The sequence below is a fragment of the Suillus clintonianus genome (assembly GCF_016758775.1).
Source record: "Suillus clintonianus strain FC179 chromosome Unknown DEU56scaffold_81, whole genome shotgun sequence".
Taxonomy (NCBI): domain Eukaryota; kingdom Fungi; phylum Basidiomycota; class Agaricomycetes; order Boletales; family Suillaceae; genus Suillus; species Suillus clintonianus.
In genome coordinates, this window is record NW_024539305.1 from 152,555 (window position 1) to 170,316 (window position 17,762).

The 17,762-nt window shown below is 48.5% G+C and overlaps 8 protein-coding genes across 8 annotated transcripts; 5 read left to right on the forward strand and 3 right to left on the reverse strand.

Moving 5' to 3' along the window:
- Positions 1-2: 2 nt before the first annotated feature.
- DEU56DRAFT_823305 (uncharacterized protein) lies at positions 3-1,552 on the reverse strand. Its single transcript, XM_041354198.1, has 3 exons — positions 1,061-1,552; positions 727-1,007; positions 3-418 (listed from the first exon to the last, which is right to left on the reverse strand). Exons 1-3 carry the CDS (start codon positions 1,433-1,435, stop codon positions 262-264), a joined length of 813 nt encoding a protein of 270 aa, XP_041204882.1. The 5' UTR covers positions 1,436-1,552; the 3' UTR covers positions 3-261.
- Positions 1,553-1,760: 208 nt separating this feature from the next.
- Positions 1,761-3,715, forward strand: DEU56DRAFT_823314 (Alpha/beta hydrolase fold-1). Its single transcript, XM_041354199.1, has 9 exons — positions 1,761-1,840; positions 1,897-2,080; positions 2,102-2,103; positions 2,150-2,312; positions 2,374-2,932; positions 2,999-3,083; positions 3,154-3,257; positions 3,321-3,508; positions 3,570-3,715. Exons 2-7 carry the CDS (start codon positions 1,927-1,929, stop codon positions 3,247-3,249), a joined length of 1,059 nt encoding a protein of 352 aa, XP_041204883.1. The 5' UTR covers positions 1,761-1,840; positions 1,897-1,926; the 3' UTR covers positions 3,250-3,257; positions 3,321-3,508; positions 3,570-3,715.
- Positions 3,716-3,872: 157 nt separating this feature from the next.
- DEU56DRAFT_983045 (uncharacterized protein) lies at positions 3,873-4,961 on the reverse strand (the record flags this gene model as incomplete). Its single annotated transcript, XM_041359929.1, has 1 exon — positions 3,873-4,961. Exon 1 carries the CDS (start codon positions 4,941-4,943, stop codon positions 3,873-3,875), a length of 1,071 nt encoding a protein of 356 aa, XP_041204884.1. The 5' UTR covers positions 4,944-4,961.
- Positions 4,962-5,163: 202 nt separating this feature from the next.
- Positions 5,164-7,200, forward strand: DEU56DRAFT_892141 (uncharacterized protein). Its single transcript, XM_041356311.1, has 5 exons — positions 5,164-5,574; positions 5,634-5,896; positions 5,944-6,743; positions 6,824-7,061; positions 7,111-7,200. Exons 1-4 carry the CDS (start codon positions 5,208-5,210, stop codon positions 7,047-7,049), a joined length of 1,656 nt encoding a protein of 551 aa, XP_041204885.1. The 5' UTR covers positions 5,164-5,207; the 3' UTR covers positions 7,050-7,061; positions 7,111-7,200.
- A 723-nt stretch (positions 7,201-7,923) lies between these two features.
- Positions 7,924-9,245, reverse strand: DEU56DRAFT_759035 (uncharacterized protein; the record flags this gene model as incomplete). Its single annotated transcript, XM_041350283.1, is given in 6 exon segments — positions 7,924-8,139; positions 8,279-8,314; positions 8,371-8,412; positions 8,772-8,833; positions 8,853-9,036; positions 9,099-9,245. The coding sequence occupies 6 exon segments, from the start codon at positions 9,243-9,245 to the stop codon at positions 7,924-7,926; spliced, it is 687 nt and encodes a 228-aa protein (XP_041204886.1).
- Positions 9,246-9,329: 84 nt separating this feature from the next.
- On the forward strand, positions 9,330-12,450 carry DEU56DRAFT_743197 (uncharacterized protein; the record flags this gene model as incomplete). The annotated part of the gene is made up of 5 exons (XM_041348995.1): positions 9,330-9,821; positions 9,871-10,161; positions 10,211-10,504; positions 10,646-12,041; positions 12,095-12,450. The coding sequence occupies 5 exons, from the start codon at positions 9,330-9,332 to the stop codon at positions 12,448-12,450; spliced, it is 2,829 nt and encodes a 942-aa protein (XP_041204887.1).
- A 135-nt stretch (positions 12,451-12,585) lies between these two features.
- On the forward strand, positions 12,586-14,470 carry DEU56DRAFT_916219 (uncharacterized protein; the record flags this gene model as incomplete). Its single annotated transcript, XM_041357838.1, has 4 exons — positions 12,586-12,913; positions 12,963-13,865; positions 13,978-14,325; positions 14,379-14,470. The coding sequence occupies 4 exons, from the start codon at positions 12,586-12,588 to the stop codon at positions 14,468-14,470; spliced, it is 1,671 nt and encodes a 556-aa protein (XP_041204888.1).
- Positions 14,471-14,602: 132 nt separating this feature from the next.
- DEU56DRAFT_759038 (uncharacterized protein) lies at positions 14,603-16,211 on the forward strand (the record flags this gene model as incomplete). Its single annotated transcript, XM_041350284.1, has 6 exons — positions 14,603-15,001; positions 15,056-15,164; positions 15,197-15,277; positions 15,426-15,538; positions 15,595-15,943; positions 15,988-16,211. 6 exons carry the CDS (start codon positions 14,603-14,605, stop codon positions 16,209-16,211), a joined length of 1,275 nt encoding a protein of 424 aa, XP_041204889.1.
- Between the last annotated feature and the right edge of the window lie 1,551 nt (positions 16,212-17,762).

A 17,762-nucleotide genomic window follows, 5' to 3' on the forward strand; every position in this document is an offset into this window, starting at 1 on the left:
ATGCTGCAACTTGTCTGCTTCAGGCATTTCTCGAGTACGTACCAGAATTGTTTCGGCGTGAAATCTTCATGTGGCACTGAGTCCATTAGCGTAAACTCATGGCGCACTTCACCTCATTATGTTGTACTAGTGTCATGAAAATACAACAGGTGTTTCAGGAAATACAAGGTCAACCGAATATGAGGTAGATCCGTGTACGGTGTAGCATATATACGGGTATGTAGAGTCCCTAGCGTCGAAAGTCTAATTCAGAGGAAAAAGCTACATGACAAGACACTCTTTGTCCCCTGTTGTGCGCTCCTGTGCGCGTCCAGCCTCTTCTTGTGCAAAAAGGAGCTTCTCTTCTTCTGTAAGGAGGCCCCTCTTGGCGCGGTCTGTCATAGCTTTGCGCCTGCTCTCGCGCTCCTCCTTTGCGCGTCTGTAGATAAGAATATGTAGATGTTGATACAGCGAGACATTAGATGGGTTGGTACATGGTGTGATGGGTAGGATTATTAGGCAGATGCGAAGATAGATGGAGGGATGAAAGACATTGGATCAAGGAGATTAGACGAGGTGAATTTGGTGCGGGTCATAAGTTTGGCAGATGTTATTGGTGAGGGAGGTTTGGATGCGGACGAAGGTGATACGGAGGTGGATATAAGGGGGGTGGGTAGAGCAGGTGCAGAAGAACCGCTGCTGTGTTATGAGTGGATACTGAGATGTGGAAAGTGGACGTGTACTCACCGGTCAGTCTTGGAAAATAGGTTTGGGACGGAGACGGGGATAGAAAGCTTGGAAGAGAAGGGTGCTGTTTTCGGTTTGGATGAAGGGGTGAGCTTGGATGAGGGCAGAGGTGCAGATGTGGCCGAGGATGAGCCGCGAGTGGCTGACACAGGGCTCGGTCTGATAGATGGCTTTGAGGTGGGCTTTGAGGTAGAATTGGTGTTCGGCCGGTGCAAAGTGAGCGACGGACAACTATGATCTTTTGGGAAGCGGTGGTGGGGACAGAACTCCTTGTGGCATTTCTGTGTGATATTCGTTAGTATCATTACTTGCACTGAACAGATGTTCAACTCACATCACACCCAATGGGCGCAAATAGGACCTTGCCGCACTTTCCCCTGGCACATATCTTGCTCCCACCATTTGCCTGCTGTCTACCACTAGCATTCATCACTTCACAGAAGCGGCTAATATGTCTCTCCATGCGCACGTTCGGGTCCTCGCCGGGCGGGATCGCGACGGGAACACTGCACAGAGGGCAGTTTGGCGCTACACGGTCCAGATGAGTGTGTGCGGTAGTGCAGTGCGGATGGAAGTGCTCTGCGCAGAAGGCAGGAGAGCCTGGACAGTGTGGACATTTGAATGGAAGGAAATCGAGGAGAGAGCAGTGAGGGTATGAGCAGGGCGTTCCGAGGCCGAGGAGTTGAGCTTCGTGTTCGTTGGAGAACATTGTGTGTTTAATGATGGTGGTGGTGGTCGAGAGCTTATAAAGGCTGGACGCGCGTCCACCGACGCGCAAGCACCCTCGGAGGTCACAGGGCAACTAGAACTATCTGATTGCTTATGTCACTCACTTGGCTTACAAAGAGAGAACCGGGCCAAGCTTAAGTATAATAATTTAGGCAACCTGAGCGTAATTACATAATTTCTTTGTTCCTACTTATATGCATTCTGAGTCAAATAGCAAGACCGTGTCGAGCATTTATGGACCCTGCCCTGGATGTCCTATGGGCTCAGTTCAACTTTTTGGATCCGCTCGTCCTCTGCCAGTGTTCCTTTACCAACATGGTTGGGTAGAACCTTGACGCCGTGCAAGTTGGTGCTACTAGTAGCGCTGTCCTTGGTTCCTCTATCAGTTTGTCTCTTATAAGGCGTGCAAGTTGTCCTCTTCTAACCAAGACGGTCCCACAGGTTGATTTTAATCGAACCTGAGTGTCTGAAATGTCCCAGCTTCCGTTGCCTGAACGGCGCGTCCTCTCATTACACACAACTCTAGGCTCAGACCCAGTCGAACTCAAGTGTTCCACACTGTACTACCCCGTATCCTGCGCTAAAGACGGTCTCACCCTCGTGTTCACCCATGGAATCGCTAGTCGTGAGAGCTTCCGATGTTCAGACTACATCTTGGACGCTAACCCAGAATTTGTTTCAGACAAGGAACAGTAAGGAACAGTACGACCCTACTATCGTTCGCCTGCTCTCACATGCTCAAACTCGCGCTATAATCCGAGATATATGGGTACTCGACTTCCCCAATCATGGTCAAACAGCACTTCTCAACCGTCCCGTGCTTGATGCGCGCAAGGCAGCTGGGAAGGCGATGTGCAGTACGTTTTTGCTCCTCCTTCCCACCGTGCATTACTACAGTAAGACTAACATCACCTCAAGCAACGGCAGATATCGCACTCTACCTCCAAGCCTTCCTCTCCACTCCCTCGCTCAAATCCAGCACAGTAGTAGGAGTCGCACATTCAGGGAGTTGTACGCTCTGGGTATTTGCGCTCACATCCATGCCCCCTTCTCTTACGCCCTTTGCTCTCATAATGGTCGAACCCACATTGATGTTTCCTTCTCTCACTCCCACCGACCCTCGTGCCATCCACGGAGCCGCAAACGTCCGTGGCTGCCTGGCTAAACGCGACCGCTGGACGGAAAGAGAAGCGTTGACGAGATGGTTGGTAGGTGGAAAAGGTGTTTGGAGGAAGTGGGATGAGAGGGTTTTGAGTGGTTATGTGAAGTATGGATTTGAAGAGGTGATTGAGTCGGAACTTGATGCAGGGAAGAGGAAGAGTCACGTTACGCCTACATTGAGGAAAGACGAGGAGAGCCCGTTGTATGCTTGTTTGTCGCATACGGTTGAGCCTGAGTCTCTTGGGCGGGCGTGTAGGGCGGTGGAGGAGGCTGGGAGGGGGGTTCATGTTGTTTGGGCTGAGTTTGAGGAATTTATGTGCGTTCATTTTTTCCTTTTTCTTTTCGTTCGTGGTCGAGGAGTGACGTGACGGGATGTGTGTAGATCTAAGACGGCGAGGAAAGAGATCTTGGACGCTGCAGAGCACAGGGTGGTGTCTCAGCGCACTATCAAGGGGGCAGGTCACTTGGTACGTGGGCCTCGTCTCAATTTACCTTGTCAAGTTAGTTTATGAAATATTGCTTCCCCAAATCTATCAGGTCCCTCAAGAGAAGCCCGATGCACTCGGAGAGGCACTTGTCGAGATCCTGGATGAGATCGTGCATGGTTCGGGAGACACAAAGGCGAAGATGTAGAATTGCAAGTAAGTCTTTTTCGCTACCGTTACTAGCTGGTTGAGGACGTTTTGTTGATTATACATCTATAGATAGGATCTCATCAATGTCGCTTGCATGTAAAAATTGTAAATTTACCGAAACGAAAACCGTACGCGTTGAGAGATCAATATTTCAAGAGCGCTTCGTCACTATGTATGCGATTTACAAACTTGAGGCTCTTGGTGTAATAAATGACAGCTTAAACAAGCTATTATCTATTACACGAACGATCTCTAAGGTGACTTCTTTCATAACGAAGGTCGCTTTCCGTCGGTTCGTACGCTCACAAGGTCTCATAGCTAATCGTTAAAACGGCCAGGAAGCGCACCTACCCGCGAAGAAACAAGCTGCGGTTGGTTTCAAATCTCATCATGTGGAACCAAGATACGTTGCAGCTGATGGCTTGCTTGCTTATGGTTCATGAGCTATGCGTACAGTAACAAAGGTTTGACTATCGAGTATAGTGATCATGTACGTAAGTTTATGAGTTATTCATACAGTGACAAAGGCTTGATCATGTCCATATGGTATCGCGATAAATGTATGTATGCACAATATCAGTCACATCATATGATCCCTCGTCAGCTTCATAACACCCCTCGTCAGTCCCATAACTCGCACGCCCAAACCTTCTCCCAATCTTCAGAATTATACCAAAAGTGTATGGGTGAAAGGGACACCTTGAAACGAATCTTTTTCGATCGAATACGCTCCTCTCCAGGACCAGTCTCGGCAAACGCACGTATTTTCCAGGGAGTGAGAGTGGGATTGTGACAGTGTTTCTTCAACAAGGATGCAGGCAACGTCAGCAGCCCCACGTGAAAGTCCTTTCCCTCGGTTCTGAACTTGACGAACATGCGTATATTGAACGAGGGTGATATATGCGGGTAGACAACTGAAAAGGTTTGAAGCGTCTTGAGCGATTCCCATGGAATACACTTTATCCGCAGAGGTAGGTGGTAGTCTCGAGATACACCATTATGCATGGCTTCAAAAAAATGATCGTCAAATGTGAGCGTGTGGGATCCAGTGGTGAGGTGAGAGATTGAAGCAAGGAAAGCAGATCCTTGGGGAGTGGTTGTGAGCCGCCATAAGCTATCTGAATCACCCGATAGGGTCAGAGTGTGTGTGTTCCACGGAGGCGGGGAATGTTCATCGTTCACATTTGTGTCTGTATGGGATTTCCATGCATGTGCAAGGCATTGTGAAAGAAGATCCAGACTTGTGAAAGCGATGGCAAGTTTTGGCGCTGCGAGTAGCACCGGAGCCAGCAGGCTTATAGCAAGCTTAAGCTCCGATGCATAGACCCAGTCGTCCAAGTAATTTGGTATGAGATGGCCACCGTCGGGTCCAATCCAGATCTTGTGCACATGGGGAATGTAGTCGAAATGGAGGTGGTTTGCTTTCTCCGCATATATTTTCTGCATATGTAGAGCAAGCACGAACACTCTCACTTTTTGACAGTCCCCCAGCAATATGGTGTGCAAGAGTTCTGGAAGTACCGCCCGCCTGACAGCTCTGGAGAAATGACAGAGGGCGCGTGCATTTGAATATGGACTTTTAGAGTAATATGGAGCAGTCTGATCAAAGGTGGGTTGCACGTAATATCTGAGGATGATGAGGACAAGCTCAACTGGGAGGTCACTAAATGGAAATGTGGTAATAGGCTCCATGACGTGCGAGTAAGATGCGAAACTGGTTTGAAGGGACCCTGCCTTTAATACTTGCCTCATGAATTGTGGACCGGTCGGAGCGCAAATTGCAAGGGCCACCGGCCACAGCGCAACCAACTTTGCACTACTATAGGGGCCGCAAAGTTTCGAATGATTCCGCTTGTGCGGAGTTTACAGAAATCAATTTCAAACCCCGTCGAGCCTCAGCGCACGGTGTGCTATCATCTCGTATCTACATCGAAATTCACGATTTTGAACTACACGATGCACCTCCCCACTATGTCGAGGGATTCTCGTGTCAAGTTGACCTCCGGCAAATCGTCGTATAATCAAAACGACTTCCAAATCAACCAGGACGAGCCCCTCATTTCCTTCTTCAATCATTGTCTACCCCGCGAACCCCTCAGCGCCCAACTTCCACGCCATGACAATGAATTCGGTGCTGACAGCCTCTCCATTAATGATTCTCTCACAATTTCTTTCCGGCGCACAATCCGTGTACCAGAAACTGGTAAATCAAACAATCTTCCACCAGGACTTGGGAGCTTCCCACTTTACAATGTTTCCGAGTTCTCCCATATTTTGCCACAAGATATGGTCGAGAAAGGTGGTTTATTTCTTGCAATGTACCGTAAGTTTTGGTCAAATTTGGTCGAGGCTTTATCACACATGTGTTGCTGCTGGCTGTAGAACGGGAAGCGATGTGGTTGCAGTTCAAAAGCAACAAAAAATTCGCTATTCGGATATATATTGGTGGCGTCAATAGCATCTCTGGCGAGCCCATGATTCCGAACATGGCTACTCTGCTCAAACGACAAAATGGCGTTGCAAAAAAGCAGGACTACATCACCGTACCTGAACAGCCATGGTTAGATGGTATTGCAACTGGTCCGGGTGTAGTTAAGCAGTTTGTTGCTGTTCCCTATGGATCAGGTTATTCGATCGAGCATCAGGTAAATTTCTGAGTTTACGGAATTAGCGATATCTAAGAAAGATTCAGATCACCGGGTCAGAGACAACGGGCGGGATCCAATTCGAGGTGATACCAGCGTACAAAACCTCAGTGCGTTTTGAGGGAATGGATATCTATCGCACCCCTCACGAACTCGGACTCTCTCTCGGCTCCGAAATGACTATGACAAACCTGGAAATACCCCCACCTACAACCACTTACTGGGGCATGAGTATTTTTGTGAAGACCATCTCGGGAAAGACAATAATTATATGGACAGAAGGTTGCGATACTGTACACGGTCTCAAATCGAAGGTCCAAGACAAGGAAGGAATTCCGCCGGACCAGCAACTGCTCGTCTTTGCTGGAAAGCAACTTGAAGATGGCCGCACGCTTTTGTACTATAATATTCAAAAGGACTCGACGATTCATTTAGCCATGAGACTGAGAGGGGGTGGGGAATTGATGCCAACAATGAGTTTCGCCGCTGGCGGGATGATCAAGCAGGTCATCAATGAAGACCACAACAACCCACTTATCTGGGACGTCAAGAGGGCGAAGGTCTTCAACGTACAAGTCATGAATGCGGCCCATTTCGAACATATCACCAAGATGATGGCACCCCCAACCCCAGTAGATGTCAAAGTGTATGCCGCAGCAGGCCTTCCTTTCTTTGACATCTTCAATGAAGTGCCAACCGACATACACGGATATGACATGTTTAAGATGATCAAGACTGTTTCTACGTTGGATTGGATGTTGGGCGTGGGGACGGCTGTCACTTACGAGCCTGGCGCGCGCGTCCCTTTGCAGAAATGCGAATGCCAAAACAATATGTTGGGCTGCGTGTACGTACTATCGCAAACTTGTCGCAAAACTCATTTTCCCTCGTACGGATGAAGTGATCGCTTACCGGATTACTTTGCAGTATCCGTCCTTGCAATCACGCCGTTTGCGCGGTGTGCGCATCATACGGTTCCTGCACTCGGTGCCCAGTTTGCAAGAAATCGGTGACAAAGGTTGTGGGCATTGCTGCCCCAATGGGCGCCCCCGGCATGGAGTCAGTTCCGAAGCTTCCAGTAGTATTGTTGGATATGCATCAAGTGAATGATGGGCGGGAGGAATTCGTCAGTATTGTCCGTGGAGCGAAATGACGAACCTAAGTTGTAAGTGTTCCCTGGCGGTCGAGGACATTCGGCTGATCATACGTTCAAGGCCAGATATGGATATGATCTCACCGATGCTGCTTGATTGTAAAAATGTAACTTTTTCTGAACGAAGTGCGTATGCGTTGAGAAATTTTAGAGCGCTTCGTCGCCATGTATGTGACTTGCAAACTTGAATTCTTGGTAAGATCGATAGTGATTCTGGTAAGTATATTGTAAGGACCTGGTCCAAGGGTATCTAAGGTGACTTCTTCGAAGGCGCAGAGGAGTTAAAGTGTGGTGCTTTTGCATTCAGAATCAATGGAAATTCCAACACAGCTCATACTAGCTCATATCTGAACGTTGAACTATCGGGGGTGGATTTGATGAACAACCGCGTGCCTTGTCAGGCGCACGAGCAACACTGATGGACTGTGAACAAAGCAAACAATTTAACACCGGTTCGATTCCATGTGGGATTAATAAATTTTGGTATTTACGCTGAAGCCAGAAAAGACAGCGTGGGGCATCACGGGTCAGATGGACAGTAATAACTCACCGAGGCATGCACATCAGTAAAATACCACGGTTCTTAAATTAACTTAATGAGCTTAAATTTGCGGCCAAGTCAAAATAAGACAGTCTTTTTCAAAGACCTTCATCTTAACATAAGTTTCTTGTCTTACATTGACACATGACTTAATAGCACTTGAATTTATACAGTAAGACAAATTAAGAACTAAGTTTGCAAAGCAAATAAGATGCAATCAGAGAGTCAAGACGGATGATAAAAAATCAAATAGGAGACGGGGAGCATGGGTAAGTAGAGTGCGGAATGAAAGCATAGAAACATGTATATTACCAGCGCCAAACGACCTCACCTTCAACGGAATGCAAATAGGTCAGCGAACACGTCATCCTCGTCAGGCGCGTCACTGGTGGTAGTCCTCGAGTTCCCAATACTTTTCGCGTGCTTGGCATACTGTTGTGCCTCCGCAATAATGCTCGCAAAGGCATCGTCGGAAAGCGCCACGATGGGGCCCATGAGTTTGACGGTCATGTGCCCCCAGATAGGTTTGCTGAAAGCAAACTGCTCGCCCTTCATCAGCAAACTACAACTTTTCCCACAGAAAGCACAAGATTTGTGTTCCCACGACAGCCAATCACAGATTTCACAGTTCCGCCAAGAGTCACAGCAAAACAGTGCTACAAGGTACACATTTGTTACAATCACTCACAGATTTCACAGTTCCGCCAAGAGTCACAGAAAAATACTAGGTGCACCCAGGTATACATTTGTTACAATCACTCATAGTTCTACACGGCTCACAGGACTTTGCATTTGAAAGTCAAGGAGTTCAAGTCCGAATAGCTACTAGTAATATACCTAGTAATATCATTGAAATGTGAAGTCTATTTTATTTCGGACTATGGATGGACTTCAAACAATGCGGCAAAATCTAATTCAACACTGAAATAACAACAGCACAAAACACAATTTGTATATAGAACTGGAAGGGACAGCGAGCGCACAAGTAAGTATATGTATGCTAATACTAGTAGGACACAAGGTGAATATCTATAAATGCAAAATTGTACCAACTCTCGACCTGTCCGTGGCAAACGAATTAATCAAGCTGGATAGTGAGAACGCGATCGTTTGGGACTTCTCTCGTAGTAGCTGAGGGATTGATAAGGACGATAGTTGTCTCTCACAGATCATAAACTTACCGGTGCGCTGATCACCTTCACATTGTTTTGCAGATAAGGGACAATGAGACCAGCCATGCTGTCTGAAGGCAAGTCTCATACACCCCAGGCCCATGTCTGCATCATCTAGAGTGTTCTTTGCGGTATCCACTCGAAGCCTGAGCAAGCTTGCCAATACTTCATTTTCCCGTAGTAAACACTCCGCGAGTGCCTTCTGTGCCCGAAGTACTTCACGTTTGGCTCGTGCAAGGTCCATAACAAGGTTTGCTTCAGAATTGGCTGGTTTCTGTATAGACTGATAAAATTTAAGGCGCGTTATGAAAACGAGAAATAGACAATTGACTTTACCAAGGAAGTAATAGCTTGAAGAAGTTCGTAAGGGTCCATCCCGTGCGTCCCTGGTTTCGTGTCATCATGGTGTTGATGATGTGGATCGAGAATGTTGTCCACTAGGCCCGACGCCCTTGTTGATAATGCGCGCAGATTGATGGTCATGGTGTATTGAGTACAGTTTTCGGGAAATGCCGATATCACCCGATACTTACTGATATTATTATGATTTGTTTCTTAGTATGACTTATGTCGCATTCAAGCTGCCCCTCATGCGGCAAAGCGTTTAAAGACCATACTTCTGTTGCTCGTCATCTAAGCCAGCCTCGGTCTGGATGCAACACGTGGTTAGACGACATGATTAACTCCATTTCGCCCAGCCTGAGTGAAGATCATAACATGGACTCAGCAGATGACATCGATATTTCTAACAACGATCCGGGACTTGGAGGCGAGGAAAGTTTTCATGATTTCTATGGTGGAGGAGAAGAAGAGGATATACCTGAGGGAACTGCGGGTCATGAAGTGCGCGAAGTAACCGACTATTTTCCAGAGCCTCCTCTGGCCTATGAGGATGGCTACACATTTTTGGGGCTGTTTGATGCAGACGAAAACAGTGTATATCGGAAAACGAATCTCTACTATCCGTTTAGCAGCCGAAGAGATTGGCAAGTTGCAGCATGGCTGCTACGTTCAGGCCTGAGCATGGGCAAGATTGACTCTTTTCTATCGCTTGAAATGGTCAGTGCGTATATCTCACTTTTATTGCTTATGATTCACGTCTTTTTAGATCAAGGATTTACCCTTGTCGTTTCACTCTGCCAAAGAATTACGCGGTAGAGCTGAGATGCTCCCCAGCGGTCCGCGCTGGAAGTCTCAAGTAATTCGTACATCGCATCCTACGAAATCGCCTGTAATTCTGTACTGGCGCGACCCTATTGAATGTATCGCCAGCATCTTCAACCACCCGCTATTTCAAAATCATATCGACTTCACACCTCACAAGATTTACTCTACTGCAGAGAGGTTGTGTCGCGTATATGCTGGATGGATGTCAGGAAACGATGCATGGGACATGCAGGTGAGTAGATAGTCAGTTATTGAGGTCTGGCACTCAAATATTCTTGAAGTCGGCGATACCAAAGGGCGCAACCCTCCTCGGCACCATTCTCTCCTCCGACAAGACGAATATCAGTGCATTAACAGGGGATCGCGTGGCTCATCCGCTTCTAATTAGCCTCGCCAATATACATATGAACATACGCCTAAAATCATCAACCAACTCTTTTGTTCTCGCTGCTCTGTTACCAGTCCCCAAGTTTATTCACAAGAAGAAGCGAATGAAGGGCGTATTGGAGGATCGACTGATACATGAATGCCTCAATATCATTCTCGAACCACTCAAGCAGGCCGCTCAACGTGGTGTCATGCTGTCTGATCCTACCGGACACAGTCGGTATTGCTTCACCGCTCTCGCGAGCTATATCGCTGACACCCCCGAGGCCATGATGCTGGCAACTGTTGGTGGAAAAACGTCGCCAGTGACGATGGCGATGTATAAGCAGTTCGGGGATGCATTCCGTCATGAACCCCGGACGAAATCGACGACTCTTGCACAGCTTGCTGTTGTGCGCTCGCGCGCTGATCCCAATGATATTGAGGTGTTTTTCCGCGAGGCACAGAAGTTCCGACTGAATGGCGTCGACAAGCCATTCTGGTGGGACTACATACTAGCAGACCCCTCCCGTTTTTTGACACCAGAATCACTCCACCATCTTCATAAAGCGTTCTTTGACCACGATGCCCAATGGCTCATTAACGCTGTTGGAGATTCCGAAATCGATTTCCGATTTTCAGTGTTGCAGCCCATCACCGGTCATCGGCATTTTCACGGTGGCATCTCCAAGCTGAAACAAGTCACCGGTCGCTGTCAGCGAGACATTCAACGGTATATCATCGCTGTCAGTGCGGATGCAGCACCTGCTGGTGTCATCGCTGCTTTACGGGCGCTCATGCAGTTCCGATATCTCGTACAGTCGCCGCGCATTGACGAGGAAGATCTCGGGCGCATCTCACGTGCACTAAATGAGTTCCACGCAAACAAGGATGCAATCATTGCTGCCGGGGCTCGTCGGGGGAAGGGTAATAGAGTCATCGACAACTTTTACATCCCCAAGCTGGAGCTAATGCACAGTATCGTTCCCAGCATTCGTAACTCTGGCGTCATAGGACAGTGGTCTGCCGACATCACTGAACACGCCCACATTACAGAGATCAAAGACCCCGCCAGATCGAGCAATAACAACAATTATGACACACAAATTTGTCGATACCTCGATCGCGCCGAAAAGTGTCGTCGTTTTGAGCTCGCTACCGGCCTGTTGGATCACGAGCAGAGGGTTGAGGAAGAGGGGTTGGACTTGGATGCTGAAGAGATCGACGTTGACATCGACACACAAGATAATCCCATTGACCCAACCCGACACCCACGCCAAATTACGAATTATTTCGCGATTGCTAAGGCACTCCAGTACCGAGAAGTGGGTTCCGTTCCTGTACCACTTCGCTCCTTTGTCGACAAATCTACTGCCTTTCATCTTTCATATGACCCCTCCATTCGGAGCATCACTGTTGATGAAGTCGCTATCACATTCGGCTTACCAGATCTACGACAAGCCATAGCTGATTTCCTTCAACGTGAGGCAACTTATGGACAACGGCATGTTCATGCAATAGGTGGCCCTAGAAGGGCTGGACCTGGTGCCGTCCTCCCATTTGACAAAGTTCAAGTCTGGTTTAAAATTCGCTTGCAAGAGATGGATTTACACGACACTCACGCCATCAAACCAGCTCAGACGCTAAACTGTGCACCACCAAATGACCCGTGGATCTTGGGCCACTATGATACAGTCATTGCCGAGACCAGTGCGGGCTTCTCATGGCCCAGTAGTCGTCTTTCAGGTGCGCTTTCTGTTTTGCGTTACAATAAATCATTTAAAGCTCAACTGTTACAGGTCACACAATCGCGCAGATTAGACTCATTATGCGACCCATTGGCAAGAGTGGTTTACTATGGTCTTGGAAGGATCGGTTCCTCACATATGTTCAACGTTTTGATCTCTCAAATGATCGCGATCCAACGACACACCTTCATATACTCAAGCGAGCGAAACGCTCAAATGGAAACCGGATGGGCGACATTATTCCGTTATCTCAATTGAGGGCTCCTGTTCAACTCGTACCTCGTTTTGGCGCTACTGCTGACAAGCGTCTCACAGCGTACAACAGTTTGGAGCATGCCGCGGAGTTTTGGTTGAACGAGTTTCTGGATAAAAGCGCCTTCTTTGCGCTATCATTTGATGCAATATAAGGCCATTTTTGTAGACTAGTAAAGAAAGCGTCAAATACAATATTTTCGTACCTGTACACACAGCACTAGCACTCCCTCATGCCACTTGGTAGGCATTTTTGTTCTGGGGGCCTCGGGATGAAGTTGGCATCCTTGATGTCAGCTCCAGAGGTTCACGATGTACCGACAATGAGTAAACTGACCAGCTCGGAACTTATTCGCTTGATCTTGCAGGAATCTCCACCTGCCAACAGCGATGAGCTTGGCCATGTATTATCGTTGATCTTCAAGTCCTATAACCGCAAGGTCCCAAAAGCAAAGGATCTTCAAGTTTCGTTGAAGAAAATCCACCCCGATACCAGGGTCGAAGCATTTCAGCAAATTCAAAACGAATCAATCCTCGTACCGCTTTATGACACGCAAGCACGCCGTTGGAACTGGCCACTCCCAGAGTCACATTTAGACAAACTTCCTGGACAAAAAAGTAAGCAGGGCAGGAGAGAAGAGAAGAACGGACCATGAAGAGAGGGAAGGAGAACTAGTGGAACTACGAATGAGAAGTCGGGAGATTGGATTTTCGTCGATGACACTGGCTGCACCTGTTGCCTCTAGCCAGCCTGAGGATGACGAAATGTCCGAGTCTATGAATGCCAGCTCTGCCAGTGTCCAACACGAAAGTGACAGTGGTGGCAGAACCCCAGTACTCCAGCCATGGACAACGGAACAGATTTTTGCATCCTTTTACAATGTCCTTTCCATCGCCCTCCTCCTGCGACGGCCTGAACTCGCTCAGAAGCGCATCTTATCTCGTGTCTGGAGCGCATCAAACTCCTCACGCCCAGTACCCGGCGATGCAATGGCGCGCAAACCAGACCTCACCTTACTTGATGATATCGAGGCTAGATGGGACACAATCAAGGCCGTATGCAAGCTGACTTCGAGTGCCTACTTACCTTCAAATCCCCTTGCCAAAACTCTCGACTCCAAGGCGTATCTGCTTCTCAAACACCAACCGTGGAGACGCTTCGCACTGTTGGTCTCCATCTGCAATGGGTATCGCGAGCTTCGCATCCACCTATATGACCACTCGGGTGGTGTTGTCAGCCCTTGCATAAACATCGATCGAGAGCCAGACAAGTTCTTACAGATTTTTTCGTCCATTGTCTTCGGCAATCTCGAGTGCATCGGGTTCGACCCCACGATCAGTATATTGAAACACACACTTCACCGCACGCATCGACCCCCTGATTTCCGCCCCGCCAAACACTCACGCTCACCTGCTCCGCACCAGACTGCTACCTTAGCAATCCCAGATGCACTGATCGTGGAAAGCGAGACCACCACAATTGAAGAGATCGTGAACAAACCCCCATACACCACAGAGGATGCGGAGCGCAAACCTGCAGCCAACATCCCTCCAAGCATGGTCCCCCCCTGTAGACGAAGTCCCTGTTGATCCTCTCCGTGAACCCCTCCCAGAGCCAATCGGAAAAATACGAGTAAATGAAAACACGTACGATATACTCGATCTAATATTCTCCACGCAAGGCCTCGTTGGTCGTGGCACAACGTGCTATCTGGCCAGGAAGGACGATGAAGAGTACATAATTAAAGATCACTGGGTTCTTGGCAGTGAATCGGAGGTCCTCAACGAAATTTGTATGATGAAGAAGATGGATGGGCTCCGTGGTGTTCCTCACCTTGTTGAATATTGGCTTGTGGAGATGGAGCCTGGCGAGGTTGACGAGACGGTGAAGTATCGTCAAAAGATCACGCGCAGCTTACAGGGCACCTCCCATACGCATGTTCGCATGGTTTTGAAGCCCCGTGCGCGACCCTTGTATCAATTCCGTTCACGTTTGGAGTTCTTGACTGCGATACGGGACATCTTGAAGGGTAAGTGATTTTTGATTGTATGTACCTAACCGTTCCACTCACAATATTTTCAGTCCAGAAGTTTGCGGTAGAGCAGAGGCATATCCTTCATCGTGATTGCAGTTTGAACAACGCGATGATTGGGGATGATGATGGCGGGAAGTGATAGATTGGGAGTTTGCTGTAGATATCGTACGAGGCGATAAATACAGTGTCGGGGGCACCGTTAGTGTTTTGGTTTCTTTCCAGGATCTATATATGAATTAATACCTCATAACCTCAGGGCACAATACCGTTCATGTCGCGATCCCTTCTCTTCCAGCTTTATCTCAATACACCGGATCCGTCGGATGAGCGCATGGGTACACGAGCCTCGGGATCGAAAGCATACCCAGCCCCCATGATCACGCATGTCTACAACGACGATCTGGAGTCGATGTTTTATGTGTTCATCTGGGTCTGCATTGAGTTCAGGGGCCCTCTCGGCATGAAGCGTGTTCTCCCTACAACTCTCCCACATTCAAATCAAAAAGTGAAATGGATAACAGGAGAATGGTCCGCGTCGACGTACCAAAAGTGCGGGGACAGCAAGACTCGATTTTTTCATCAATCTGACCACTACACTATGGAACTCGCCAAACAATTCGACCCCTACTTCAAATCTCTCCTTCCACTCGCGTTAGCGTGGTATGAACTCGTTAAAAACCCCAAGTAGTTGGTCTTTGACGACGTAATCAATTTGCTGGATAAGCACATCGCTGCACTGCCCTCGGAGGACTCCCCTGAACTCCTGGTTTCCAAATGGGTAATACTCTCAGCGGCAGGTTCGTTTACTACCGCCAGTGGCAGTGATGAGGACAGTGAGTTATCTGTAGATGACACACGTCGGAAGCGAGTGGTCGATCATCGTTGGACGATGGAAGTTGTACCCAAGCCGAAGAGGAGCAAAACTGGGTAGAGTTCAAATTTACCAGTATGTACTACACTTTGATATCCGATACCGATACCGGCGCGCAAGTATATGAGTCACATGATATCCCCATTTTGTACTTTGTGTAAAATAAAGCATGCATCATTACCTCCGCTCAACGTTCAAGCTCACCATCTCTACCTGCATGCAGCGCTCGACTCATATTTCCGAAAGATGCTATATTCAGTTTCGCAAGATTCTCCCACATTACCTGCATGCGGCACTGGAGACCCGATTACGAGTCAAACTACGAGCCTTAAAACGGTGTGTATCTATCAGTGATTTTCTCGTGCTGATCGTACCACTAGTTCTACTCTTAGTGGCGTGGTCCAGTCATGTCTCCTCGTGCGAGCCAGAAGAAATCAAAGCGTAAAGCTGTAGATTCTGATGGTCAAGCAAATTCTGCAAAGAAGTCGCGTGCTGGGGCCAAGGCATCCGTGGTGTTGCAAGAGCCAATTTCTGCAGACAAACCGTCAGTTCGACGTTCTGGACGTTCTGGCGCAGGAAAAGGAGGTAGGGTTGAGCAACTCGAAAAAATCGGTGCTCTCTTGGATGCCCCGGCACGGACTACTCAGCCCAAGGGCTCCACCTCCCTTGACATCGATGTACCAACCAATCCTCTGGCACCTGAACCACCTCGTAAGGGTCGTGGTAATCGCACAAAGGCAGGTCTGTTTATGTTGGTGTTAGATATTAATATTGAACATCGACAGAAACCCCTCCACCATATACCGTCTCGGAAACAGTGGAGGATCCTGCAACTTCTAAAACAGGGGGAAAGAAAGGTACTAGTAAGGCAACAAAGAAAGACTTGGATGTATCGAATATGCATCCCGCTTTTTCTCACCGCCAATCTGGTAGCCGGTTTGGCTTTGCGCAGCCCATCGTCCCTCCTGGCACGGAACCTGACCTACAATACTCAACAATCCATATGTAGCGGCCGTGTCATATACCGTACATTGAGCCCCTGAATCATATCCCATCTCTCCCAACAAACAATGTCCGGACCTCCAAAATGTAGCCAAGCTATACCTTAACCCTTGGCAGGATAACTCCGCATCCCAGTCTCCACCGGACATACCCCTCAGCAGGATCTGCCCTGTTTCCCATATACGTCGGACGTCCTATTCTTCGGACGTCCTATTCGTCGGATCTCACTCATGTCGTCCCGCTCGTCCACTCGTCCACTCCTCCTGTATTCGTCGGACATCCTATACATCGGACCCTAAACATCGGACCTACTCAATCCTGAGCTTCGACCCAGGTCCACTTAACCCCTAAAACATCGGATCCACTTCACAGTTCATCTCCGTCCCCATTTCCCGTGATCCGCTTGACAGTTCATTTCCGGTCCTGCTCCTATTCTGTTACCCCATTTGTATAGTCCCCTTGTCCTAACCCCTATATGCCCGGATCTGTTTGACAGTTAATTCCGACTTCATTCTCGATCATACCTCCTATGCCCAGATCCATTCGATACTTCATCTCCGTCTCCGTTCTCGATTGTTCCTGTATTATTTTCCTTGCGCCTGTCAGTTTAGCCTTTCCGTATGTTCCTCTTGTTGACCCGGATCTCCGAGTATATAATACCTTGTAAACTCGTAGTAGTTTCCTGAGTTTGAATATCACCTGAGATTATCCTCATCCCTTTTCCTCGGACCCGGATCCATTTCCATGGGCCCGGGTCCACTTCCCTGTCCAACCTCTGTGTCCTGGGATTGATTCCTCGGGCTATACTCCGCCTCTCCTTCGGGTAGTCTACCTCTGTCAGTTTCTACTCTGGACATTGTCTAGTGTAGTCTTACTCTAGCTTCTGTCCCCTCGGACTTCCTGTCCTCTCGGACATCCTGTCCTCTCGGACATCCTGTCCTTCTGTCCTTTCGGACATCCTGTCCTCTCGGACTTCCTGTCCTTCTGTCCTTTCGGACGTCCTGTCCTTCTGTCCCCTCAGACTTCCTGTTTTTCCGTCCTTACACCTGTCTGCTTCTGTCCCCCACGTCGCCGGACTAAAGCCCCTATTCTCCGGGTGACTAAGCCCCTATTGTCCGGCAGACTAATCCTTTATGTCGGCCGGACTAATCCTCTTATGTCGGCCGGACTAACCCTCCTTACGTCGGCCGACGAACCCCCTTTGTGTTGGCCGGACTAATCCTCTTATGTCAGCCGGACTAACCCTATGATCGGCCGGACTAACCCTCCTTACGTCGGCCGACGAACCCCCTTTGTGTCGGCCGGACTAATCCCTTATGTCAGCCGGACTAACCCTATGATCGGCCGGACTAATCCTCTTATGTCGGCCGGACTAACCCTCCTTACGTCGGCCGACGAACCCTCCTTACGTCGGCCGGACTAACCCCCTGAACATCGGCCTGACTCTTCCTCGAAAAGCCTACCAGACTTGTCCCCTTGAAGTCCACCGGGATTCATCATCCTCCCCTCGGACTTTGTTTCTAGCCTTCGAAATTAAGGGCACATACTCGGGTAAGGG